The following is a 22,835-nucleotide window of genomic DNA, read 5'->3' as shown; positions in this document are numbered from 1 at the left end:
TGACCGTTTACCAAATGCCTCTAATGTGTTGTTCATGTCCTGATCTCTTATAATGTCAGTGCCTTTTGATGGACAAGCATGGAATTCTTTCCCTTTTTTTTTTTTTTTTAAATTTAAGTTGCCCCTAATGGCTGTAATGAGCACTTTTTTTTTACATACTCAGGAATATTTGCTCTATAAGTCAGGGACTGGATTAAATCATCACCAAATCCTGCTCACGGGCTGCCAGCTTGACATTTCTGACCTAGTCAAAACTTACATCAGGGGCAGACTTAGGGGGAGGCATGTGTGTGTCGTCAAGAACAATTTTCTGCAAATGCCAATGTTTTACATTATACATGGGCTAGTGGGATGTTCCACCCTACTTTAACAGGTATTTGATCTCTTATTTACATAATAATATATTATGTAATAATATAATATATAATAATATATTGGGGCTAGAGGTTCTGTGCTGGAGGTCCTGACGTTGACTGCCCCTGCCTTAGAGGATGAACAAAGAAGTAGCATCACTATAGGGTTAAGGTAACTTTGGGTAAACAAATGTTCCTCCCTGTTTGGAAATTCATCAATGCTGCCCGTTCTTCAGTCCTGATTCATTGTACTGTATTGTTCTAAGATACCGCACGACTCCTTTTACTCTCACTTTGGTCCATGGCGGTTCATTCATCATGTGGCTGAAGCCTTGGGGCCAAGTCAGAGCTACTCTCTGGAAGAGAAACTACACCTGCAGACAGAGGTGGACTGTTGACTGCTTGGATTCATTTCATTTGACTGCACTCCACATTTAAAGGAGATACTTAGACACAAATGATTGCTATGCGATAGTCTGCTGTGGAGATTTTGACCCTGACAGGTAGAGAAGGCAGTGATGCAATGAAGGGAGAGTGATTTGCTAAAGAGAGGGAGCTTGGGTTTCTGTGGTGGTTGATGATTGTGCTGCCGCGGTGGAGATGGGGCGAAGGGAGAGAGTGTGTATAGGGCTGCACAATATGAGAACTCTTTTGTTTTTTTCATTATATTGTGTCAAAACAAGAAGATTACAACTAAAACTGCTGCTAAATAGTGAGTTCAAGGAAAATTAAAATAGCATATGGCCATTTGTGGACATGTTTCCCCAAATTTCCCATTTTGAAATTTCCTGTATTAAGGTGAAATATGCTATATGGATTTTTGATATCAATTGGAAGATGTGTGTCTGTCATGCTGTGCTGAAAGATATTGGCTGTATCTACAAGTAGCGTGAAAACTCATTGGCTGTAAAAATGAAGAACAGGAAGCCATTAAAACCTGTGGACTGACCTCAACTTTATGCAGATGAGACGCAGTGAGTGGCCGGAAAGAGTAAAAAGGTTCTCGAAAATGCCATTAATGCAAATCCATTCCACTACACGCTGGAAAAAATAAATAAATTAATCGCAAAATGAGCTGAGTAAAAGACATTAAAATTGAATTCATATTTAATAACAGACCATTTGAGTATTTTATGGGAATTAATCAAGTTCTTCATTAAGGATAATGGATAATGGCAGTCATACTGAGGAAAAACTTTCACACCAGGTATAAGTTGGAGTAGTATTGGCAGGACATGTCAAACCGGAAACCAAGCAACGGAAGACTGTAAATAAGCTCTTTAAATAATGTTTTACCAAGACAATGTAAGATAGTGACAAAGATGTATTTGAAATTGTATACTTCCAAAATGCTCTCTAAAGCTTAAAATTGCAAGTATAAGTAGTAATACATTTTAAGTAATGTAGTTATATCACGATACTCAGGGGCCGATCGAATACAGTGAGTAATTATGATATGTAACATGTTTATCTTACTGTGTGTAAAAAAAAAAAAAATGTCATGTGTCCAAAGTTTATAAACCAAATGCCATTTCAGCCTGAAAAGACTCACAGAAACAGAGTGGCGTTAGGAAAGTTTTGTTGGACATGAATCGTAATTGGAGCTCAGACCCCGGCGGAAGATTGAAATAACAATATGAAATTCATGGCGATGATGAATGATTGACAGTCTTCCTCCGGAGTCTGAACACTGGTGGTGGTGGTGGAGGACGAGACCCGGGGCGGCCAGTTGACAACGACGAGCAGAGGCGAGGAGAGGCCAGGCGAAGGAGGGGCGGAGGAGGGTCACAGCACAGCAGCTTCGGTGATTGGCTGTCGAGAAGGTGCGGCTTGAGATGGGACTGTGATTGTTTGATTGGATGATTGATGAAGAGCTGCCTGTAATGAGACGATAAATGAAGGCTGCAGGTAGGTCTTCCAGGCTGAATTAGCGTTGAAGCTTCATTTGACATTTATTGAAGTGTTCAGATTGAAAAGTAGAGAAAAACACAAAATATAACAGAATTATGTGTAACTGTGACTGGAAAACAAAGGAGTGAATGATAAAAAATGTCTCCAAACACAAAATGTCGCGATCCGATATTTTGTCCCAGTCCTAACAGCAGAGTCATAGTATGTCAATAGTCACATTTATAATAATTCCTGCCAATATTGTTATGTCATTTTCCCCCGTCTCTTTAACTGCAAATGGATTGAGCTTGCCCTTCTTTTCTCAAACCTTTCCATCTTACAGAGTTCACAGCGAGAACTCTGGGCGACCCCCGGAGGTGCACCACATCACAAACTTTCCAAACTTCTCCCCTTCGTCTGTCTGTCCTTCCTCTGTAGTTTGGATGTGGATGTATTGTGACGTTTTCTGCGCCCCTCTGTAGATGAGATCCCTGTCTGTGGTTCACGGCTCCACACGCTCTGTCATGGATAAACAAAGGCTCATAAATCACACACGCGCACTGAATGACAGCCGATGCAGACTCTCTTTTAAAGCTGTCTGAGTTTGGACCCGATGATTATTTCTGGGGCGATGGACCCAGAGGGAAGGTGGTACAGAAGAGGGAATAAGACTGCGCGAATACTTGTGGTGTATTAAACCTACTTTCTAGCCTTTTTTAAGCCTGTTTTTTGTGTTACGGTTGCTCACTTCATTGTAGAGCATCTAGTTAGTGTTGATAGCTTTGCACAGGAACTAAACTTAAGGCAGTTTCGGGCCAGTTTTCTCTCTTGACATTCATCTGGAACCAAACAGTTGATCTTCACAATATGGTGTTCAATCATTGCACTGGGTTACTGTCTTTCCATTAGGGCCGGGCAGTGGTGGAAAGAGTGCGGACATTTTCAGTCCGAATGCCACTCCTATACTTCCTCCAAACATTACCTAAACCTCAGCGGTGAATTGTGGGAGAATGGGCCCAAGGAAAGTCCTCGTAATGAGTTTAGTGGAGAGTCCGGAGCAGAGGCAGCTGAACTCTGGCCTGTTAAGTGACTCATCCTTCGGAGGAATACTCAAAGTTTTATGACTCTTCACTGTTGGTCGGTAATGAGGCGAAGGAGAACAAAAAGTCAAGGATATAATAAAACACCGGAGGAGAAAGTTAAATATTGAAACATATTGTAATTAAAGTGCTTCAGTGTCTGTGGGTCTGGCTGTAAGCAATCATTAAATGTTTGACAAGTTTATCAAACATACTCTGTAGTAGTAGGAGTAGTAGTAGGAGTAGGAGTAGGAGTTGAAGTATCGGTACTAGCTGTGAAAGAGACAGGGAACCTACTCTTATCTGTACATTTTGTATCACTGTATCTTACTATTGTGACCTGTGTGGAAAGGCCCAACCAGGGACAAGAGCTGCAAATTAGCACTAGCTAGAAGTAAACTTGAATTGTCACTTTCATCGTCCCTGATAAATAAATGAATACTTAAAGAAAAAACACTGTTTCCCCTGGGACAGACTTGACAGAATCGCGACTGCACACATCTGCGCCAACGGACCCTCCGGCCTCTACACACACACAGACATAAATCATCCTGGCGCAGACACGGGGAGAACAAACTCCACACAGAAAGGCAACACAAAGTGAAAAACCCAGTCTGATCTGCAGGTCACACTGAGTCATAGATGAGTAATACATTAATCCCACTGCAAAACGTCAAAGAAATATGTTGAAATAAGTAATTGCGTCCTTGATTTCAGAGTCTAATTTCAATAACTCTGTCCAAAGGGGAAAGATATGTACTGTTGAATTAAGACTAAAACCATTAAGACTTTTCATGATGATGAAAATGGTGATTTCTTTTATCTTAATTTAAGTGTAAATATTTTTGCCCCATGGACAGATTTACTGAGATTAGACTCTCCAAAGAAAAAAGTACTTACTTTAAGTAAATACTTATTACAAGATTTCTTTTTGCAGTGCAATATTAGCTTTAGCATGATCTTATTATGTTTATGAAGAGAGAAATACCAACACATAGCTTTGCCACAAAGTACAACATAAACAGTAGTAAATGTCTTTTTTAAAAGGTTCAGTTTAAGGTATACTTCATTGTCCCTGAAGGGAGATGTGTCCTCTGCATTTGACCCATCCTTCGATTCTGCTGGGGCAACCTTCCTATTGTACATGTTTAGTGGTAGAACCCTATGCAGACACAAGGAGAACATTCCAACTCCACACAGAAAGGCTCTAGTCTGGTCGCGAATCGAACTCGGGATCTTCTAGCTGTGAGACACGAGCGCTAAGTGCTAAGCGCCACCGTGCCGCCCCATAATAGATCAAATGATAAAAAGTAAAATGACTATTTACTTTATAAAAAAAGTGCGCGAAAGTCCTCACTATTCCGTATACAGTGCACTATATAATGGTCATGCCCTTTTGTAGAGAAAAAGTAGTGCACTCCAAATTTTCCCACAATGCATTCTGAAAAGTAGTGAGCAGCGGTGGTCACTTAACGGGTCAATATAGATCACAATGGATTTCGAGAGTCCGAGAAGAACGGATGAAAGCAACAAGTCTTTGAACTAAACATAACACGACTGATTGAAATCAGCTGTTTCAATCGTGTGTTGTGTATTTCTCAAGAATAAACAACTTAAATATAAACGGGTACTGTGAAAAAATGCTAACGTTAGCTGCTTACCTGTAGCTCGAGCTGTTAAATAACCGATATCTTCCTCTCTCGGACAAAATCGTATATATCCCTAAATATTCCACTAATGAGTTTGGTCGGTTTTTATCGCAGAAATACTTTACTCCCGGAGTTTAACTTTTAGCAGACTTAGTGCACTCATTCTGTTGGTGTTCGGACACCGGGCTTACCTACTTAGTGCCAGAGTGATTTTTTTTTTGTGATGATAGTTTTCATTTTAATTTAAATGTCAAATAAAACACCTGTAACTTAAAAATGCATCACGCAGCGAGGAGAAAGTGGTGGGCTTCTGTCAGTGGACTGTATAGTGTACTATATAGTGCGGGCCTCTGTAGTGAACGAGGGGTTAGGGACTAGGACATTCGGACACAGCCATAATAGCCTGTTTTCGCCCCAAACAACATTACTGTTGTGGACTATAAGCCTTTTTGACCTCAGCTCCAAATGAGCTCGACGCCCTCAAGGTTTTTTGAGGTCATTTTTCATCAACAAAACCAATTAAATGGTTGAGTTTTCTTTATTATTGTGTAAAAGTTTTAACCAGCGTGTTAACTTACTCTGAATACTTTAATTGGCTCGTGTTCTGCTGTTGGGTCTTCTGGGCGACCGCACTGGCTGCAACTTGTGAATATTTATTCTTAGCACAACTTTTAAAGTCTCCCCGGCTCGTGCCCATATCGATTCAGACAGCGCTGCGATGCTTTCCTTTTTGCACACAAACATCACTTTGACTAAAAATAGCAGCGAGTTGCTTCTCAAGGACCTTATCTGCAGGAACACAGGAGCGAGGAAAACATCTGATTTGGGATTTTGATTGCAGCTGACAGAAATTAAAAATAGAACAGCTCTTGAATTTTTATCTTGGCAGAATCCGAGAAAGGCTGCATTTTATGTGACTTGGTTCTGAAGGCGCTGCAGGCAGAGGTGAACAGAGGTCTCCAGCCAACAAAATAAAAGCTAAAGAGAGCTTCCTACGCTTTCAGGATCCATGAGCAACTATGGAACTTATGTGAAGTAAGAAAGAGTTTCCTCTTTTTGGCGTTTGCTTCTGTAAATTTGACTCATCAAGCTAATGATGTTCTTTGGAGAATGATGTTCTTTGGAGAGTTTTTTTGGCCCTGTCTGACCCGCAGGAAAGTTTCCTGTTCTGTTCTGAGGCTTTGACACTGCAGTTTTGTTCCTCTGTGACTCATAACACAGCGGTCAGTGTCCGCGCCTCAAAGGCTCCAATATCTCCGTGTCCGTCACTGCAAAGACCAACAACAAAGTGACGGCAAATGACAAAATCACTCGGCTCAAAGAAACAGACTGAAAATGCACCAAATCACAATCATTCTGTCTCTTACGCCGGGCTTTCATATATATTCACTCAAACAGATTTGAAATCCAAGGACTTTTTTGAGTTGTGTCATGCACGCTGTGAATGATTTTATATGAAAACTGTGGAGAAAGGGGGGGAAGACAATGGACCTCATTATAACTGTTCATTACAGCCATAAAGTGTAAAATTTCACTGGTTAATAGATTCAAAATAAGCTTGTATTAATTTTGGGCAGTGGCGTGTGCTGAGGAGAGTTGGGATGATGGCAATTTTGGGACACCAGAAAATTACTAATGGACTCTCACGGTTGGATACTCTATAGCCTATAGATTCTGTGTTACAAATCTACTGTCCGTAGTTTAATTGAAAATACTCTGCATCTCATGAGTGACGCTGCTCGCGAACAACATGTGAATCTGATTGCACAGATCTGTTTGAGTTTGTCCTGACCAGACAGATATCCCTGTGTATAAAAAATATATCTCCATCTTTGATGTATGAAGTACCTCTTTGTTTTGAGCATCATGAACAGAAGCAATAAAATTCTTTCTCAAGAAGATGATGAGTCTTTCTCATCACCTTCTTGTTACTGGGGTCTCACAGCGACTGTCCCACAGTTTGGTACGAAAACACCTGCCCCCTTAAAGAAATAGGCCACCGTTTTTACATACAGAGATATGTTCTTACCTAACCTTAGACGAGTTAATATATACCCGTCTGGTCTTTGTCCGTGCGCTCTGTCACACAAACGGAGCACATACGCAGCCTCTCCCACATGTCATATAGCTCCAAAAAAGCTCATGATAGAAGCTACCAAGCTCTTCCACGTGTTCCCTATTTAAATAAAGTTACGTGAAGTGTTTTCATGCGAAATATATTTACACAGAAATGCAACATGTCGATTTTATAAGCAGATAAAAAGGGGTACTATAAAAAGAGGCGTAATGATACGAGGAGCACAGCGTCCGCACAGTAACTCCTAAAGACTTCCCCCGCTCACCCCCGTTTTTACATACTGAGATATGTTCTTACCTAACCTTAGACGAGTTGATACGTACCTGTCTGGTCTTTGTCTGTGCGCTCTGTCACGCAAACGGAGCACACTCCTAAAGGTTATTGACGGAAGTGAGCGGGGGGAAGTCTTTAGGAGTTACTGCGCGGACGTTGTGCTCCTCGTATCATTCACTTCACCCCCGTTTGGAGCTATAGGACTACATTGGGAGAGGCCAAATGCTAACAACATCTTTGGTCACTTTTGGGGCTGAGGGCACACACAAAGACCAGACAGGTACGCATTAACTTGTCCAAGGTCTGGTGAGAACATATCTCAGTATAAAAAAAACAGTGGCCTGTTACTTTAAAGTTCTATCTGCGTTCTGAGTGGTTCTGAGATTTTTAGGTTTGAAGTTTTGACCAGTCATAGAATGAAATGGAAATGGGCAAAATGTTTTTGCCCAGAGAAACCTCAAAAATGCGTTCAAAATCGTTGCAATGTTCCAACAAAATGTCGTTTTTAAATGACAAAGCGTTCACTGAGATAATGCACAACATGGGTCAAGGAACAATAATATGTTGTGGCATGTTTTGTTTTAAGTTTTACTACAGGAAACATCCAGCCGGCAATTTGAAGCCCAACTCTAAAGCCATACCTTTCATTCGTTTCACGTAAAATCATGAATAATTGTAATTTTCTGTACGATTTTTGCTGTAGATCTATTTGTGTCGCACTTAGAAAGTTACTGCACTGCTTTCTTTTAGCGTTGAAGTTTTAAAAGAACAAACAAAAAAGTTAGCGTTTTTTATTCCACTTTATGCAGCTCAGTTTAAAGCTGCAGATTAATAACATTGATCTCGCAGGGCAGATAACATAATTACTCATTTGTAGCATCAACATAATTTACATATTAATCTGTTTAACTTTGGAGTTTGCACAATAAAGTCAAACTTGCCCAATAACAAATATATTAATATGAAAAAATATTCTGGGAAAAGGGCTGCACTTTCCGAAATGCGAGGCACGGATGTTTGGCAGATGTTGACAGTAAAAGTGCTTCTGGTGCGGTGGGAGATGGTCATTTGAGTGACGTGTGGACGCTGAAGCGAGCGTAATGGGAAGAGACAAGAACGTCTGCCTGGTCTGGAGACTATTAATACTGATATTATGTCAAACTCGCTCAGTTTTTTTTTTGTATAGACACAGCCGTTTTGAAGAAATGTCCAATGACCACTTTACAAACACAGCTACAGATTTGACTTCTTTCGTTGTGCTTACGTTTTTATCTCTTTATTGGGTAAATTCTTGCACAGTTTGGGTTGAACTGGATGAACGAACACAATGACTTAGTTCAAATGATCCTGTTGACACAAAGCTTCACTGGGCCAAGATTTTAGTGGACAATGAGTAAGGATTGACCCGTTATCTGCCTGTTTCGTAAAGATACTGACCTGCTCCTCTGTCTCGTTGCAGGTGCTGAAAGGCTGTAAGAAGCTGGCCCTCGCCGTCTGCTCCATGGGCCGCATCCCCGGGGGCTACATCACCAACCACGTGTACAGCTGGGTGGACCCCCAGGGGCGCAGTGTGTCGCCCCCGCCCGACGAGGCCAACCAGAAGCAGGCCGGCGCAGCCAACGAGAGGACGGTGAGGCAATGTTCATGTTGTACTAACTAAAAACAAATCAAGTGCCTCAGGAGAGTATACAGTGCCTCCCAACATTTAGATTTTGATTCATTTTACACCAAGTTTTGTTTTATTTCATCAAAGAAAAGTGTGGATTTTGATACAGAAAATAGATGTTACTTCATCTTGAAAACAAACTTGTTTAGTTAAAGCCGTACTAAGTAACTTGTTTACCTTAATAAATCATTTTCGTAGTCCCTCTGGAGGTAATACAAGTGTTAATGGGATGACTGGGGGGGTCTTTCATCTCCCCCTGGTGTCTCTGGCCAGAAAATGACCCTTGCAACTTTTTCCTGCACTGGTTCGTAGGCTCCAATACACACAAATTGAATCATGACGAAGCTAACAGGCTAACAGGCAAAGCTAACTGCAGGCTAGCACCACTTAAACAGTATTTAAGTTTGTGTGAAAAAAATCCCCATTGTGTAATTGGATGTACAATATCCATCTCTCCCTTTGTCTTTTCTGTCAGCGTAGTATTTACTCTCACGGACAATTCATGAGTAAAAAACGTAACCTGCAGTGGTGCTTATGGCCTCTAGAGGCATGAGTTACTTAGTACTGCTTTAAATGATAATTTATTTTGACAATTGCACATGTACAACTTATAAACCATCAAGTATTGCTGCATTGCGGAGACATAGACGCCCAAAAAGCTTCAAGCTTGTCAAACTGGGGTCCATCACACCAACACCTGCCTGAGCAAACGTCGTGTGCACGGTTTAAACCAAGGATAGATCACGTCATTTGCGAGAGTAGACGTCTGCGGACAAATGTGTGCAGATTGACCAGCACCCCTGCTCTCTTCGCAGCCACAGCACAGGCGCTTTCGACATCCGCTACATATTAATGTTCCTTTTATGAAATTGCTCCCATTGTCCTTTGATCGCCGGCCAATATCTCAACTCCCACCAAAGGGATTCAGCGAGGCTGTGCAGGAAGGGCCCGGGTGAGATATATCCACACCAAGACAAAACGCGGATAATTTCATTCATATTTTCTTTCTCTGTAAGTGCGGAGCCAGCTCAGTAAATGTGTGCATCCACATGGATTGATTCAGGTCTGTGAAAAGGGTGCGATTCATCTGCCAGGGCTGTGTGAGGCGCCACCAAAGAAAAGAGAACAAGACTGTAGAAGTTTACCTTCTGATTTATTGAATGAACTTCGCTGGTAAAAAATAATCTTCTCACTGGATTTACGTTCTACAGACGAGACGAGGAGGTGAATTTGTTCTTCAGACTCACGGGACTAAAGCAGAGCTACTGTCAGTGACCGGACTTTCACTGTCAGCCCAAGAACACAGACTGGATTGAGACTTAACTCTGCCGTGTTTTTCTCCGTGTCACCTGTGGCTCACCGTGGGGCAGAGGAGCGGAGGATTGTGCAGTAAAGAGAATCATAAGATCAGTAGAAGATAGAAGATCATTAGCGGCACGTTGGCGTTGCGGTTAGCGCTCGTGCTTCACAGCTAGAACGTCCCGTTTTCAATTCCCACCTGGATGGGGCCTTTCTGTGTGGAGTTTGCATGTTCTCCCCGAGTCTGAGTTGATTTCCTCTGGGTACTCCGGTTTCTCCTACCACTAAAACATGTACAATGGGCCAGGACTTAAATAAAGGTCAAAAGAAGATAGAAGTTGTGGAGACGCCGTAACAACAGAACCACTCTGGAACCTTTTACAGACGCCCAAAACATCCGTTCCGTCTGGATGATACGTTGGATTGACGAAATAAAGTAGAGAACTTAACCTCACAGTTATTGTGACCAAAATCATCACGGTTTTTGGTATTTTCGCTGTATTTTTTTTAAAGTATGTTGAATATGTTTAGAAAACACAAACTGGTGTTGATCGTTTCGAGGGTATTACATGTACTAATTATAGCATCAGACATGTGTCGGACAACTAAATAAACCCTCTGACAGTAAAATATTGTCCTCAGTTTGTGTCCTTCCACTGTGCTTTCGCTTTGCAGATTTGGGAAAATGCCATCAGACAGTAATCATTGTTAAATGAATAATAATGCAGCGAGAGTGAATCTAGTGCATTGGCGACCAACTCTTATCTGCCCCCTGGGAGCCCCGTAATGCATGGTGCCGTTTCAATAAGGAGGTATCTGTGACACGGCTTATATGCTGGCGGTGGCGCTGTGGCTGCACTATGAGGCGACTTGTTGCGTTCTTTGAAGGCTGTAGATGACCCAAGCGCTGTTGTCTCCTGCTTCAGACTTGATTCCAGCTTCGAGAAAGTTTTGTTTTGGCTGCAAACTACAAAGTGGTATTTGTTGTAGTCATAATTTCGATGGGGTTTACCGCTACATCGGTAACCATGACATTCCTAGTCCTGAGCTTGACTTGGTGTGGACAGAATCCCCCGACAGTCCAACTTGCAAAGCGGATCTCCAGAAACAAAAAATAAATAAATATCACCTTGCTCACTACCGTCTGGTCCTATACAATAGCCCCCAGAAACATTCAATACTTCTACCTCAAAATGATCCATGAACAGAGCTGTCTGTAAACCAGGAGGGTAGTTCTCCAGTACTTGACTCTTTAGTTTTCTGTTTAAATATAGCTAATGTGGCGGATTGCATTAAGTGGATTTCCTGCTCATTCCATACTTTTCGACCTCTGTGACATAAATACATTTTGTCTGCTGCTCATTATGTTCCACCAGGCGTCCCTGAACCCCTCATCGGGATATACTGTCAGTAAACAAAGTTTTTCACTTTTGAAGTCAAAGCAAATATATCAAATTTCCCATATGGCTTATTCATTAAGCATTTCCGCTGTGTTCATTAAAGGTTTCAACATAAGAGTTTTATCCCTTTGACTAACTTCTGAAGAAAACACTTAAGACGACTGAGAGCTGATACAAATAGCCTGAAAGTGTGAAACATTATCACTTTCTTCAATCACAGAATGACACAATGCAAATATAATCAATAGAACATGAATAAATATTACAAATTAAATGGAAACCGAACATTGCAAATTATAAATGACACTTGTGCACAGTTAAATAGAAGTCCTATTGTATATGAAAAAAATAAATAATCCTAATTGTCCATTTCAGTGCCAGTGGAATGTTGAAGCTGATGCACTCTATATGAGGGTGTGTGATTTTCCTGTATATTCGCTCTGACGGATTTTATAAAGAGGTCCCGACCTTTGGCGCGCTGACATTTCAGACCCTTCCTTCAGCGTCAGAAGCCTCTGAGCTGTTATTACCCCCCTGACAATCACCAACTGTCCGTCAAACAGACACGATTTCAACTTGCTCTGTTCAAGTATTTGAAAAATAAAAAAATAAAAACACTGTAAAATAAGGTAAAAATAGTTATTGCCATTCGACCTATTTGAAAAAGAGGAGTCTTGAGTTCAAATTAAAAAGGCAAAAATAAATACATGATTTGTGCCACACATTACGCCCTCAAAAGATTCAAATTTGAGAAACGTGCCCGATACTGCACAGCACCGGCGCTCTGTGCTTTCATCTTCATATCTGCAGAGTGAGGGACGCAAATGTAAATGTGAAAATGAGAATGTGGAATTCTGGTGCAAAGACACCAGGGGCCCCACAGCACATGCTGGTGGAGTATAAGGTCAACTTTTATTTCCCATTTACAACAACCACGGCCGCCCAAAGTGTTCCCATAAAATAGATACAAGAGATACAAAAATGCAATAGCAACATGCAGAAGCCGCTCTACCTGTTCGAAAAGCCCAGAGGTTTTAAGCGAGTATTTAAAACTGATGAGTCGGGGTCAAATGGACGCTGAGGGGCAGACTGTACAATAATCCAAACGAGTACTAATAAGCGCATGTACCTACTGCATTGTCAGGTTCAAGCAGAAGCACAAAGAGTCTGATTGGCTACTGCCACAAATATCGTCACTTGAATCACCATTATTTACGTATAATGGTTTTGGAAGCTCCAACAAAAAAACAACAACCAACAAATAGTTGTAATACAATTGCACTGGCATCACAAATAATCGTTTACGGGTAATGCTTTCCGGGCCCTGCTCAAAGTCGGGTGTTTGTGATATCAATATTCTTTGGGTCTTCGCTACCGTGTACTCAATCCTTTTGAGAATAAAAAGCAGTTCCAATCTTAATGAGAATTTCTTGATAGAATGCATACAGAAGTGTATTTTTTCTTTTATCGAAGGGGAAGCAGTTGCCTAATACGCACGGCTTCCTGTGGTTATCAAAAGAGCGCGCTGTATCGCATCTTCACTGTGAATGGGATCAGAGCTGGGTCGGTGCAGATTGTATCGATTCTCATTTAGTCTTTGGACCCACAGCGGAGTACTTTCTTCTCCTGGGATCGATGAGGAGCAAGAGGACAGGGCTGTGGGGAGAGGGCTGCGGCAAATCAGTGTCACTGTCGCATCCACAAACACGCACGCACACGCACAATCTCTATACCATATCCACCTGAGGCTACGGTGACCAATCCTGCACAATAAGACCCACTCGATGAGGGCTTCTAATGGGATAATGCATGAGTGCTTACGTGACATGAGAGTGGGATGGAGTGGTGTCAAATCGACGAGCTGCTCACATTGTTGAAACATCAGGTGATAATAATTCATGTCTCAAGAAGCCAAGCCACCGTATACATCGCATAAAGGCACGGTTAACTTTTTGTTCCTCTGTTCACCCCAGTGTTTTGTCTGACGCCTGTTTTCTGTCTCCGCTACTCTCTCCAACATAATTTCCATATCGACTGACTTTCTGTGAGGCCTGTGCCACTGCCCTCCTCCTGCCGCTCCCTCAAATGAGCCCAATAAACCATCGACTTTATATGGATTACGCTCACTCTGTGTTTCTCTGGCTCTGGTGTAGGTTTTTAATGCACCAAACCTGCAATTCAGAACAACAGACACTCAATTTGCCACTTTATTCGTCCCTCTGTTTGTTGGTTCTAGACAGGTCGGGGCCAGGTAATAATTGCTTTGTTCCGTCAAGGTTTTCTCAATGGATTCTGGTCACTTTCACCAGTCTAACTGAAATGTACTTTTGGGCCACCTGGAATTTTGACCAGAATCCAAGATGGCTGCCAAAAATGTCTTCAATCATCCAATCAGACCACTCCAAAATGGCGCCCGAGGCCATTTGGGCGACTGCTTGGACACAGACATTCTCCACACCTAAAATAATGATTATTTTGGAGTTCAGAAACATAATTTCAATATATTCAGATGTATTTTCACTCTTTATTTGCTTTTTGCAACTGAATCGAGACACCTTCCACATTCCATGAATCCGTAATCTGCATAGAGCACATGCCGTACGATGGCAGCAAAACCATTATTAAGCCGGTCAATATGCAGAAGGAGCTGTAGTGTTTGCAACAAAAACAATAGTAAGACAATTTCAATCAGACTGCTGAAAGTGACCAGATCTTTAACATCTCTAACCTTAGTGTCTGACAAAACGAACCTAAAAAGTGATACTAGTGACCAGAATCCGTTGAGAAAACCTTGACAGAACTAAACAGCAGTTATTTCCTGGCCCGGGCCTGTCAGAGGTGGCACCTCAGCACATTTCAAACTAGGACTAGTCATAAAGCTGCAATCAGTCTCACTGTAGCAAGTGAATTTCTCCTTTGTAAGATCAATAAAGTCTTATCTTCGCAGTACATACATAAATCGTTAATCAATTTATTAAAAGGGAAAATCTGATGCGAAATCTTTAAGACGGAAACAAGAGTGTCTGGAGGAGTTCTATATGAACATTTGAACTGCATTCTGGTTCATTGTGGTTATTTTAGCACCTTGTTATAAAATGAATATTCTTTATTGGTTTATCTTTTTCCGTCAAAGCTCAAAAGCCCTGAGTAGAGGTTGTAAAGAGCTGCATGTGGCTCTGGAGACAGTGGTTGCCTATGCCAGGGCTGATACAGAGAGATATGGGTCACTGCTACTTTAATGGCTCTAATGGTGACACCAGTGTCTTCTGCTGTTGGCATATTCTTCCCAACTTTCCAAGAGTGTCAAAACAAACACAAAAACAGGTTTCCTTCAGCGAATGGATCAACATCAGCTGCAGCTTCCTCTTTTACTTAATAGATTTATTGTAAACAAAGCCATGAGGACAACCATGTGACTCCTTAGGTTTACGTTCAGTGTCTTCTTTCATTCCGCTGTTTTCTACAGACAATTGAACATTGAAACATAGTCAAAAGTTTGTAAACACTTTTAACTTTTCACTTTTTGTTTTGGCTTTTCTTCATTTTCAACACTATTGACTATTGGTACAGCCACGTTTTTTTTGACTTTTTCTTTGAACTGCATTTGTATTTTCTGTGTTCCACATTGTTTTACTGGATACTTTTGTACATCTTTGCCGTGTTTTTGTGAGGAAGAGCAGATTTTTTTGCTGCAGAGAGTCCGTACTAGCAATAAAGGACCCAGCTTTTTTTAAAGTAAACGAAAAGTTAGCGCATTGAGTTGCCTTGTGTACGATATGCGCGATAGAAATAAATTTGCCTGGCCTATGAGCTAAAGACATTTGAGACCTACAAATTTCTTCTTCTGAAACAGTGAAGAGGCACCAAGAGCCGTCACAAGTGGCACTACAGGAAACAAAAAAGGGACAAACGAGAAGAAGATGGTAAAAAAAAAGACTGCTGCGCAGGAGGAAGAGGAAGGAGGTGGAGGAGCTGACCAGTGCAGGACACCACGCTCTGAAACAGGGACAAACCCAGAAAGAGGTGCATCGTTTCAGAAGAGCACTGAAGGCAGTTTACCCTACCTCCAAAAACATGCTGGTCAGGTTGGCCCACAATGGTGGCGCACTCAGGACTAACCCAACACCTCAACGCAATTTCGTTGTACAATTATACAATGACAAATAAAGCACTTACTTACTTCCACTGTCCATTTTATTCATTATATTTATTTATTCATTATATTTTCATTATTATTGACGCTCTGGGCCGACATTGTCCGCCATTGCTGTAGTACCTTCATATGTGGCCGGCAAAACAATTAGTTTTTTTAGTTAGCATTGCACTTTCCACACGTTTTAAGCAACTGAAAAGCCTGGTGTCTAATTTTTTGGAACTTGCTACACCTAGATATTGCTCCCGTGATATTGCCGGGTTAGTTACAATTAAAGAAACCAGGCTGTTTTTCGTAAGAAGCATTTTCCAAATCTCGTATACTAATGAGGGCCCTACTTTGATTGACAGGCCGTTTAGAGCTAATGGCGTGGGCGTGGGTGCGGCCGAACTACACGCCCCACGAGGGCCGAGTCAACAGTGAAGATTCCGCCTTTATGCCCTTTTTAGGAACATGCTCCGTCAGAGCTGGGAACGAGGGGTCTGTAAATCCGCCATAGATTCCCCCCATGGGGAGGAGTGAGGAGACGGAGTCTAGTATTATTATGTCCATGTTTTTTTTATGTCCATTTTTTTAGACATGACCCAGTCCTGCTTTGTCTTAGTTCTTTGATTCTTTTTTCTTGGCACTTAGTCTAAAATAATCTCTGGGATTTGCTTTACAAAATCACTCCACATCATCACTCACAATGAGCAATTTATTTTCTCAAATGTGCACCATCGAACAAAACGAAGGGAGCTGGAGACAGCCTTTATTAACACACCGCTGGTTTACAGCCTCCACTTTATCGCCTGCCAGTGAATAGACCCATGTTTTCCTGCAAACCACACGCGAAATGCTGGATAGTTGCTGACTATTACAAAATTACATGAAATACGGTGCAGCAAATCTTGTGTGAAATTGCAGCGATGAGCCCCTAAGCCTCTCAAAGAAAAACATGGACAGATTGGAGCGGTTTATACCCAGAGTAAACTCACATATTCAACAGCTCCCATCTCATCTAATGCGTACAGCGAGGCCTAAACAAACTTCTTTATGGTTTACTTTTCTGTAATTGACAATGCGATAAAGCAAAGTGCGCTGAGATTTGCTTGTACTTTTCTCCTTTTATTCCGAGCATGAAAAGAGGCTAATTAAACACTAAGTGAGAAGTGCTTTACGGGATCCTTACAATGTGGCTGCCGGTACACAGCTATTCTGCGGGGAGTCATCATTTCCCAGCTTCTTCTCGGTCCCACCTATAAATCATAGTTATAGAGGCTGCGGCAGATATTTGGTATGTCAGCTTTACACAGGGAAGAGCGGGAGAAGAGAGGAGTTTTCCAAGACACGAGCCAAGACTTTAAAGTTTGAGTGCTGCTTTCCAAATGAAGTGTTTAGTGATAGATGGCCTCAGGGAGAGAGTAAACTCAACGTGCAGCTTATTGAATGTACACGGAACGAAGGAGCTTCATTTGTCGCTCACAGAGGGGGGTGGACGAGGCAAAACGATTTACTCATATAAGAGTTACTTTGGGAACACATTACTTCTGAAAAAGCAAAAAGTCACCAGCCAATAATCAAGTAGGAGGATTGTTAAAAATCTTTCATTATCATGTATAATAAAAGTGGTTTTATATAGCGCTTTTCTGGACACTCAAAGACGCTTTACATTGCACTATTCATTCATTCATTCACTCCATACCCGGTGGTGGTAAGCTACTATTGTAGCCACAGCTGCCCTGGGGTAGACTGACGGAAGCGAGGCAACCAGTCTGCACCATTGGCCCCTCCGACCACCACCAACCACTCACTCACTCACTACATTCGCTAGGCTTCCTGGTGTTACTAAACGGTCTCCCATCCAAGTACCGACCAGGCCCTTCCCTGCTTAGCTTCCAAGGTCTGACGGGATTGGGCATCGCAAAGTCGTTATGGCCACAAACTTGTAACTCGAGTTACTTAAATTGTAATGACTAATATATTTGGGTATATTGTGTAAGTAGCATGTTATATTCCTCAGTTATGAAAAAAAATATAATATGTTACTCCCAACAATGACCCTTACAAATAACTTGTAGTTTGTAAAGTTACACTTACTTGAGTAAATATTTTTGGCTCTGTTTAAGTAATAATAAAAAAAAAAAGTAGTCAGGTGTTTTTATTTACTGCTATGTTGTTTTCCCCAACTCGGAGCTTGGGAGAATCATCCGACTAGCCCAGTGGGAAATCCGACATCCGGGGGCCGTTCCAGTGAAAATTTCCCACTCGGACGTCGGAAATTCTGAAATGACAACATCTGAGTACAAATGGACCGCACCATTAGTGGGGCTGTATGGGTGGGTCGCATGGTGCCTTTATTTTCTATTACAGCGGCCTCTACGCTCCAGGATCAATTGGTTTCTGGCACGTTTTCTCTCCTGATGGAACCATCTCTGTTGATGGCACATATGTGTAACTAACTGATCCATGGAGTGTGGAGGCCACTGTGATGGAGAGCAAAGGCGACGTGCGAACCATGCACTTGCTTGCTTGTAATTAATATCAAGTTCCACAATACACCTTTAACTTGATCAGGAGGTTAGGGTCAGAGGTTAGGGTAACGGAAAAAATGATTTTCTGTGTTTCACTCACACAGATCTTACACATAGTTTTAGATTTCACTCAAATCGGGAATCAGAAAGTGTCTTATTTCCATCCAGCGTTCATGATGGTTATAACACATACATAAACATTCCAGTAAAGTAAAATTACTATTAATATGTTTTAGTCTTTCTTTCTCAACTGTGGAAGTGCAGTTTCCATTGAACAGTTACAGTATCTCTGCCGTGGTTAACAAGCTGTGAAATTATTTGTGCATGTTCCTCTTTTGATCTCTTTTCTTTAATAGTGTTTTTTCATTGTAAGCGCCACTCAGTTTTTTTCAATAACTTTTCTAAAATTGGACAACATCACTCTTCGTGCACATAATATTCCTTCCAAGTGGATGGTCTGCTTATCTTCATGTCAGATGGACTTTCATCCTCTTGGGGCCCCAGCTTCCCCTCCCACTAAAACATGCACAGTAGGGTCCTCTATTCATCTCTATTATTTACTTTCTTATTCATTTTTCCTCGATATAATGTGCTTGTATGGATGGGGATGCAGAGCAGAGGTGACTCACTTGACAAAGGTTCCCATGGTGACGGTGTATGGCACTCAGCTCCTGAAAACTGTACATCTTCAGCTTCCACCAATCAGAGGCCTCCCGCCGATCCGCCTGTCTGTAGATGATTTGTTCTCACGCTCACACTCCACTCTTGGTTTTACTACAGAGCCTTTGTTGCCTTTGAGCTGCCTCTGCATACATTACAGCAGCTGACTATCGTTATTTCCGTTTTCCGTTTATTATATTCCACCATATTTAAAGCCTCTTAAAGCCTCTGTGTGAAAAAACAGAGTAATATTATTTTCTGAGCAATAGCCAGATAAAAAATGTGACACTGGTTGAAAACAATAATATTTCTTGTTCAGCATCAGTAAAGAACTCATTCTTTGAAGGGACTATACAGAGTTTAAAATGTTAAAATGATGTATTTTCCATATCTTTACCAAGAGATCAGCTGTGGTCTCTGTGGAGTTTTACTCACTCAGCTGGTCCAAACCGGCTCTTGAGGTCCGAGTCGATTTCTATATATTGTGATAAACATATTTTTTTCGGCAAAACTTCTTTGCATACCCCCTGGGGCGCACCACAGTTTGGGAACCACTGCCTTACATGTTTCTATTTAACTTAGTGTTGAGATTGTTGATTGTTGTTGTGTTGTCCCTGTACCCCAGGTTAGGAAACAATGGTTTAGGACAGGGGTCTGCAATCTTTATTACCAAAAGAGACATTTTGCCCACCTCTTCAGAAAAATAGTTTGGATCTGCAAAACTATTTTATATAACACAGCTTATACATTTTAAAGTTTTTAGTTTGTCCATTTCAGTGGCTGTCGTCCTCTGGAGTTTCTTTCCCTGCCAGAAATCACTTTAAGCAGCTCAACATACAACAAAAACCTATAACAGCTCTGGGTCCAAAATAGATGTGATATGATGATGATATGATGTTAATAATATACGGAATGACACTGTTCCGTCCTCATCATCGTGACTCTCGGCTCCGACAATTGTCTCGTCTCGACACTTTTCAGCCTGTGCTTTGCTCTACATAAAGCCTGTGGGCCAAAAATAGAACAGTAAATGTTGAAATACTACTGATGTGATCTCTCAGATTAGAGATATGACGGCTTCGGGAAACGTGTCCGTGGCATTTCAGATCATGCAATCATCTTATTTTTAAGTGTACATCAAATAAGATGATAAATGTTGGTCTCCCCCAGGTGAACTTGAACATGGAGGACGGCCGCTCTCTGGGCCTGATGATCCGAGGAGGAGCGGAGTACGGTCTGGGCATCTACATCACCGGAGTGGACCCTGGATCAGCCGCCGACGCGGGAGCTCTCAAGGTCAAACAAACAGTAAACGCTACAGTTAACTCAGATGGCTATTGCTGTAAACCTGCCTTTGAATGTCAGCGTGTATCACAAAGAACTGACGGCTGAATCCAGTGTTCAATACAGTTACAGACGTCAATAGAAGATGAGGATGTCTGACCTATTCCTCATATTCAGCCCTGCTCACTTTGGTTCCTGAAGCATTTCCTGTAAGTGAGGACACCTATTGTTGTTAAAAAATAAAAGTTCAAAGGAAAGGCGTTTGCTGTAGGCTTCTAACAGAGAGGGAAGATGACATCGCATTATTTTTTAAGCAATATTTTCGCTGACTTTCTGGTGCCACTCTTCACTGATGGTTTGGCTGTGAGGACCTTAAAGTGCTTATGACAGGTTTGAATGCTTTGTAAATATGACTTATTTAGAAGGATAACATCTGCTATAAGTCATAATTATCATTTTATTTCTGACAGGAAGTGGTATAAATAGAGGTCAAGTTAAAGTTCTATAGCACTCATTTGACATAACATCGTCGGCACGGCAACAGTTTAATATTCCTTTTATCTATGTCACTTCCTGTCAGTGTCCAGTAAGGAAGTGAAACTCTTTACATCACAAAAATGGTGAAAATAAAGAAAGCCGGGTAAAATGTTTAGGAAAAATCTTAAATAAAATAGCTTAATATGTTTTGCCTAATGTGTCATATGCACTGGAAAGTACTCAAGTAGATCAATATACAGTATGTACACAGCAATAGGTAGGGCTGGGGATCTTTTTTTTCTTTTCTTTTTTCGATACCACTACTTTAACGATACCGGTGCCTTAAGGGTACTTTTTTCGATACCTATGTTATTTTAATTGAGTTAAAATAATGTGTATAAAAAGTTTAGTTCAGGAGGAAGTCCAAACACGGCACATCAGAAAACAGGCCTCAGCAGCGTCACCTGTAACTTCATTTTTTGAGCAGAATTCCCACTTAAGCGGTGATAAAAAGAGAGAAAGGACATTATTACCGTCTGAGCTGCAGAAACAGATCAGATCCACATCAGGACACCATTTTCTTTCAGATAAACTTTTCTAAACACACTGCACTGTTCGACGGAGTGAAAGCTCCTCACACGTCAAAGATCTGTTACATAGTGAGCGCGCTCACTCTGTTACTAAAAATGTACCATAACTGTTCCAAAAATGGCTAATGCAGAGTGAGCGCTCACCTTTTCCAGAAACAATCTTTGATCCCAAATGCTCTGTGTTGCCATTTGGTGCAGCTGGAGTTGTAAACAACAGCGCGTAACTTCAGGCTCTGCGGGGCTTTCGCTAAAGGTAAAGCCAATGTGTTTCTTGTTGTCACTACCATGTTGTCACTGCTTTTCTCTTTGTCTAAGAGCTCTAGATTCTTATTCAGTCCAGGTTTAGTCCTGGTTTTTAACCAGTTTACTGTAAGTCCTGGTTTAGTCCTGGCTCAGACCGCGGCTCTGCCATCTCTGATAATGACTGAAGTGTTAGTAAGTTATAGCTTTGCTTCGCTTTAAGAAAACATCTGCATTTGCGCTGAAGTTGCTCATGAGTTCAGGCTTTTTTAGACTCACTGTGGATCATTTATTGACGTTTGGAGAGAAAATGTACTGAAAATTAGCACCAAAGAAAAAAAGTTTTTCGATACCGTCCCCTGCCGGAGCTTTTCAGTCGGTGTCAAGTAGGTAACATGGTACATCAGTAACAGTAATTAAATACAATGGGCCAATAGGAGCGAGTGCAGTTGTTTTTTACCTCCATGATTTTCACAGGATTTTTTGGTGAATGGTCGGCAAACAGCTGCCGAATGTTCTTCCCTGTCATGGAACCATTATTATTTATTTAAAGAAGAACTAAGTAACTTGTTTACCTTAATAAATCCTTTTCATAGTCCCTCACAAACTACAGTTGCGACTTTGCCTGCCTCCGGGTCGAAGCCACCAATACACACTAATGGAATCACGAGGAAGAAGCTAATATTTATCGATCAATAAGAGGAATAAAAAATCATGATAAATATTTTTGCCATATTGTCCAGCCCTTAGTTGAACATGACGCACAAATATATAAAAACGAAATGAATTAAGTGGAGAGCTCACAATATGGCTGCCAGAGCTGGACATTTGCACCAATGGTTTACTGTGGCAATCTTCTTCTTCCCTTTGGATTTTACATAATTTTTGTGCGTGTTGGAGCAGACACGTGGCCTTTTGCAAAGCAGCGGGTCCATAACAATAGGGCACTGGAGACGGGGCCATTATCTGAAGGAGGGTGCGTGGAAGTAACAGGTGACCTTTTCTTAAGTCCATGCACTTCAGCCTGTCAGACCCAGAGTCCGTCGCTGAATCCACAAAGACCGCTGCTCCCTGGCGATTTAGAGAGGACGGAAAACGGCGCGATCCTCGACATTTGAAGTGTTTCTGAGTGAGCTGAGTATGCATCAAGTGCCGGCGAAAGAAGTACTTGGGAGTAAGTTGAAGAAGTAGTGGGTCAGGGGTTACAACGGGGATATGTATTAAGAATTCAC

General features: G+C 41.5%; 1 protein-coding gene across 2 annotated transcripts in view; it reads left to right on the top strand.

The window, feature by feature from the left end:
• Positions 1–22,835, top strand: part of whrnb (whirlin b) — a 215,123-nt gene that overhangs the window by 73,051 nt on the left and 119,237 nt on the right. For both annotated transcript variants that reach the window (XR_013793441.1, XM_079567260.1), the window contains exons 2-3: positions 8,781–8,951; positions 20,183–20,308. Coding sequence is in view for 1 of the 2 variants with exons in the window: in XM_079567260.1 (XP_079423386.1) it covers positions 8,781–8,951; positions 20,183–20,308 (297 nt within the window). In the remaining variant the exon portion in view is untranslated. The remainder of the gene's footprint in view (positions 1–8,780; positions 8,952–20,182; positions 20,309–22,835) is intronic.

The sequence above is a fragment of the Gobius niger genome (genome assembly GCF_951799975.1).
Source record: "Gobius niger genome assembly, chromosome: 1".
Classification (NCBI taxonomy): Eukaryota; Metazoa; Chordata; class Actinopteri; order Gobiiformes; family Gobiidae; genus Gobius; species Gobius niger.
This window is presented reverse-complemented; position numbering and strand designations above follow the sequence as displayed.